Here is a 5,943-nt window from a genome sequence, read left to right as displayed (position 1 = left end):
TATCTAACATATCATGAATGTGACATGGATTTTGAGCTCTTGAGTTGCAAGAGTTGCTGGACTCAAACGGACACCTGCAGACACAAATTAGCTCATTAAATTTATTATAGGGAAACAAATTAACAATTTAATTATGATAGATAAAAAAAATAAAAAAAACCTATAATTTCATAAGAAAAGGGAATTAGAAACTATAGTAGTGTTCACAAAGCAAAAATAAAACTCCTACAGCATCTTCCATAACATTAAGAAACTAATTGATCAACTATAAGCTATGTACTACTAGTGCAGAATTAAGGAGAATGATCATCATTGAAATAACAAGGAAACCCAACGATAGAAAGAGATGTGAACAGTTACGCAGTAGTAATTTGAATCCTACCTTCTTACTTCAGAGAGCCTACCAATCAGAACAAATACAATGGTCCCGCTGGCCTTTTGGGAAGCTTTATCAACCAGCTCACTTTAACTATTAGCAGAGCAAGAACAAATCAAAACTAACATAACCTATTCCTATCACAAATCAACCCATCGAAACATGAACTACAACAACAATTTCCCCAAGCATCCAAAGCCTGCAACACATCAAATGTTGCACCACAGCTTGAATACACAAAAAATTATAAATTTGAGACCCAATTTCCCCTCTAAGTTTTTGGCACTAATTTATACTATGCCATGAATATCAACTACAGCGCCTCAGAATTATCGGGATCATTACAGTACACAACCTAGAGTACCCCCTATCCCCAATTTTGGCATGAACATCTTCGAAAGAAGACAGAATACACGAAAACGAGTACAATTTACTGAATTGTATCATTCTCCTTCGTCCTCGTGGCATTTTCACACACCTCAAGTTCTTGAATCCAATCCCTAAACCAAATTCCCCTCAATTTCCCACCAACATTGCTCCTTAACTTTCCACAAAATTCACCAACCAAACAAAAAAGTCACACCTATTTCTTCAAATCACAGAAAATTCCAACCATCCACGCATTCAATATGAACTACAACACAAAAATCAGTACCGAATCTACAACAACATAGCCACAATATGAACTCAAAAACTCACAACCTCAAATTCAAGCGAGGCTAATCAAATCGGAGAGAGATTGAGAGCATAGTATAAGAGCTAAAGCAAAGCCTGAGGTGTGGAATATACGAAAACCCTAGCTGCGAGAAGTACCTTACTTCGATTTCGGGGTTTGCAGAGATCTCTTCTTGCCACCTGAGCTGCTGAAAATGTTGACTGAGAGAGAGAGTGTGTGTGTGTGAGATAGAGACCTCTGTATGAATAGGAGAACGAAATTCGCGATGAGGAAGAAGAAGTTGTAGGTACAGATAGACTCTCAAGCACCGAATCTCGGCAACAGCTCCTGTCGTCTTCATGATTGTCGTCGCCTTCCAATTCGTCTCTAGGTCACTTTCCAGTCGGAGATGGAGGTCCAGTGGTCACCGACGACTCGGCTCCAGCCGGAGAAAGATCGGTGCAAAAACACATCAACTCGGAGACGGCGAGGGGTTCGATGCAGAGGCGGAGAACAGTGGAGGGGAGTAGCGTAGGGAGGATTCTCTCGATCTGGTTTTGATATTGAAACACAAATTGGGTATATTAAATACTAAGGGTAAAATGGAAAACGAAAATATCACAAACTGACCTTTTTTTAACATTACTTCATTATTAATAAGGACTAAATTAATATTACTAACAGTTCATGATGGACCTTTTTATCAAGTGAGAAACTAGGTGACTTTTTTATCATTTCACACTCTAACGTGACCTTTTCCATCATTTTCTTATTAAAAAAATAGAGAAAAAAGAGTTAAAAAAGAGAAAAGAGAATAATTTTTTTTTTTGGGGTCAATAAGGGTAAAATAGTAATTTTACTGTTGAAATAGTGCCACGTCAGCAAGATAACAGACTTTTTAACAGAAAATTGACGGCATGGACTTTTTAGGTGAAATTGAAACGTGAGGGACTGAAACGTCGAGACCCTATAAGTATAGGGAGTAAACAGTATTTTGTCCTAATATTAACTTACGAGACTTGCTTTACTATTGTGATATATAAATCAGCAGTATGTAGTATTCTTCCGTATAAACGGAGTTAACGTGGCAAGAGTTTCCTGAACCATAATTCTAATCATCTCAATTGATATTTTCACACTCACAAGGTTCATGGGATGCCTGTTGGAATCCTTCATGGAAGTTATACTCTTCAGATCATTATATATTAGCACATCAGCTAGATCAATGAAATATGTGTCAAAAACTATGCAATCCAAATGAAATGGTTACCGAAAATTCATTGAGGTGAATAACCACTATGAGTGACGGAAGTACTTGTCGAAATGAGTTCTTACTAAAACACCAAGTGTATGAAACACAACTCCTTCAGGTTACAAGTGCATGAGCTGAGTTCTAGGACATCGGCTGATAGATTGAAGCAACCACAAGTACATTACAAAAGAACAGAAAGAATATGGAGGAAGCAATGATTTAGAGAAAAGAGGGTTTTGTAAGAAACCTACTGGCCGGCCAAAATGTGTTAACAAAACTCCAGAGAATGTCAACTGAATGCTTCACTTGAATGAGTTTCTGGAGTTAGTGAGCTACTACAAGAAACCTTTGCAGTAATCTGATTTAATTAAGTCGCAATCACCCAACTCTTCAATCTAGCGTACCAACTGACTTGCATCAACCTACAAGCAAGGAACCGTCGATCATCTAAACGTCTTGTTTGCTTCTCTTGCCAATTCAAGGTCTTTAATCCAAGCTATATTACTATATCAATGATTCGCCTGTACGGTAAGTTTCAATGCAAAACTGAATTACATAGCTTGCCAACATCATCTTTACAAACTTGTAACATAGGACACTGTCTCTATACATAACTTATAGCCCCTCCCACCAAGGTTGAACCAGTATCACAATGTTTGCCGTTATGATTTCCAGTACCTCCAAAGAACCAATAAGTACAATGAATATACATAGGCCACCTCTTCTGCTGATGTATCTTAATCAACTTCTTATTGTTTAATCATTAACCAACCAAATGAAAATAGAACATCATGATCAGTAAAGTTACCATGTTTAATCCCAGGCCCAAGGTATCAATACCCCAAAGCCTCCAACTCTTGCTGCATCTAAGCAAACCTACATAGAACAACAATCAAGTATCTTAGTTAAAAATTTCAAGTAGGAGTCTAGGAGATCAAAACCGCACCAAAAGGTGATCGACTGATCTACGCTTCAATCACACAATTATCTAAACCATATATTGACACAGTTACACTCGCAATGCATTTAGGTGCTCTGCTGCATATTAACATGACACTATGCATGGCTCGTTTTGGCATCAAAGAGACAAATATAAGTTGAGTATTATCCAGGATAATAAGTCATTTAATTAATTAGTTTATAAATTTTAACTAGTGGACGTCTCAAGTTATTATATGCAAAAATTCACATAAAAATCAAAGAGAAGTAAACAAGTCAACAACTGTTTGAGGAAAATATGATTTGCAGAGAGAATTGATGGGAGAATTGTAGTAGTATTATTAATAATAGGAGCCCTATATATAGGGATTTACAGAGTACACAAAGAGTAATAGAATCCGAACATAATTAGGAAATCTAGAACCTTCTCCTATTACAACTCTAAGACTAAACCCTAGTTTTTAGTAATAGAACCTTCTCCTATTACATCCTTTAGTCTTCTCCTATACACTTTTAGGGATGCAATTTGCATTTGATATGCAAACTTGCAAAATGCTTAAATATGATAAACCAGCTAATTCATCAAAGCCAATATTAGTTTCTTCTCCATCTCCATCAATTTTACTCCCCCAGTCCCAAAATCCACATTGCATGTACAGTTCTTCTAATTTGTGCAACTTTGACATCACTTTAGATGGAATTGTGCGAATACATTGTGCACTGACATCCAGCATCCTTAGATTGGTCAATTGTCCTATTTCTCTTGACAATTATTTCAGAACATTTCCTCTCATACTAAGAATCTCAAGCTTGTTAAGCTTTCCGATTATAGAAATGTCAAATATGTTCTGGCAGGAATCTAAATACAAAGCTTGAAGGTTGGTTAGGAAACTGATTTATTGGGGTAGTAGTGAAATACCAGTGCGGCTAAGATCCAAGACTCTCAATTCTTTCTGAATTTGGAAGAAAGAGTTAGGGATATCATTTAATGAAGCATTGTTTTGCAGTAATAAAATCTGGAGATTTGGACATACCAACTCTTCGGATAGCTTGTGAATTTTGTTATGCATTAGTGAGATTCCACAGTGGCCTTTACCTGCATCAAATCTTGGCCAATTCTTCAATTCATGGCCAACTTTCACCAAGAACCGCTGGCCGTCTTCAGATAATGAAATTATATTGCCATATCCCGAATGACATCATGCATCTTTACACATCTGTCAGCTTTAGCGTCCAAAAGCAAGGTAGAATCTTTAAGGGCCTTCACCATTAAATATGTTGTGGCTCGAGCTTCTAGCATGTTGTAATCCTGAAACATTCCTTTCCCAATTCCATACTTGAACAAGTATTCAACTGGGATATCAGAATTTTCCGGGAACAGGCAGCAAAGCAAGAAGCATGATTTGGAATCATCAGATTTCAAGTAATCATATCTTAACTTTATGCATTTGAACACATCTCCTGATCTCCCTCATCTTCAGGGATGGCAGGTTGGGACGCTTTTAGTCGTCGAGCAGCTTCTTTCCATCCATCCAAACCTTCATCTCGAAGGGCCCTCGCAACTGCTATCAAAGCAATTGGTAGACCAGCGCATTCGCTAGCCACCTTACGTGCTACATCATAGAAATTGGATGATTTGTCAAAAGACTTCCTTGCTTCCTTCACAAATAAGCTCCAAGAATCTTCTTCTGATAAGATATTGAGATGTATGTTTGCATGGCAATCCATGGAATGGCAAACACTCAATTTTCTGGTGGTCAGTAGAACTTTGGAATTGCATCTTTGGAGTTCGTTGTGGCTCGGAATTCCTATGCCAGAAAAGACTATTCTCTTCCAAATGTCATCCAAGATCATGAGGATCCCAGTTCCTCTCATTATCTTCTCCTTCAATTTAATGGCTCTGCCAATTTCTGTCTTCTCCAATTTAAAGCCCAGCAGTTCTGCAAATGTCTCTTGAATTTTTATCAAGTCGGGGTTTTGGGATACGACAGCCATAATCACTTGATTGAAAACCTACTTTTTGGGGCTTGTGCTCCAACATATTTCACCATTGTCGTCTTTCCAACGTCCCCCATTCCGTAGACTCCAATGGTAGTGGCGGCATCATCTTTTAGTGCGTTCATGACCTTATCAATGGCTTCTTTTGTTGCTGAAAATTTTTTAAAACCTCCGATGCACATTTTAAGCACATGTTCATTCAGTCTTAATTTATTGCACACAGATTCCTGAATGGCATCCACAAGCTCTCTATCAGTTCAGCAAGTAAGCATTATGGATTAGAAAATCATCGGAAAAATTAGTGATAAATCCAAAAGCACGAGTATTACTAATTAAAAAAACTAAAAAAGGTCTCAAGATAATTCGGTGTATGCCATCCAGAGAAATTTGCCACTTTTGTTAAAGCATCTCTCCACTGTTGCACCTTTTCTGATTCGTGTTTCCCAGATTTTTCATGCTTAGTGAAAGCATCTCCAAATCTCCTCTTCCGATTTCGTACATCACTAGGATCCACATTATAAAAAAGTGGCACAATTCTATTGTACGTTGTCTTCTTCCATGCATTCACAAATGTTTCTAAGTTCCTCTAGACACCAAGTGGAAGAGGCATAGTTTTGAGAGAGAACAATAAGTGCAAACCTGTTGTAGGAGAATGGAATTGTGTGTTTATTATTGATAATAGGAGCCCTTATATAGGGAGTTACAAGGTATACAAAAGGTAAG

At 37.5% G+C, this 5,943-nt stretch overlaps 1 protein-coding gene across 1 annotated transcript; it reads right to left on the bottom strand.

The window, feature by feature from the left end:
* Window positions 1-4,662: 4,662 nt before the first annotated feature.
* On the bottom strand, window positions 4,663-5,217 carry LOC112194253 (probable disease resistance protein At4g27220). The gene has a single exon (XM_024334501.2). It carries the CDS (start codon window positions 5,215-5,217, stop codon window positions 4,663-4,665), a length of 555 nt encoding a protein of 184 aa, XP_024190269.2.
* Between the last annotated feature and the right edge of the window lie 726 nt (window positions 5,218-5,943).

This window comes from Rosa chinensis, chromosome 3 (genome assembly GCF_002994745.2).
Source record: "Rosa chinensis cultivar Old Blush chromosome 3, RchiOBHm-V2, whole genome shotgun sequence".
Taxonomy (NCBI): domain Eukaryota; kingdom Viridiplantae; phylum Streptophyta; class Magnoliopsida; order Rosales; family Rosaceae; genus Rosa; species Rosa chinensis.
This window is presented reverse-complemented; position numbering and strand designations above follow the sequence as displayed.

Bases quoted from the DNA above. Each gene is read 5' to 3' on its own strand.
- LOC112194253 (XM_024334501.2), bottom strand. From the start codon at position 5,217: ATGGCTGTCGTATCCCAAAACCCCGACTTGATAAAAATTCAAGAGACA.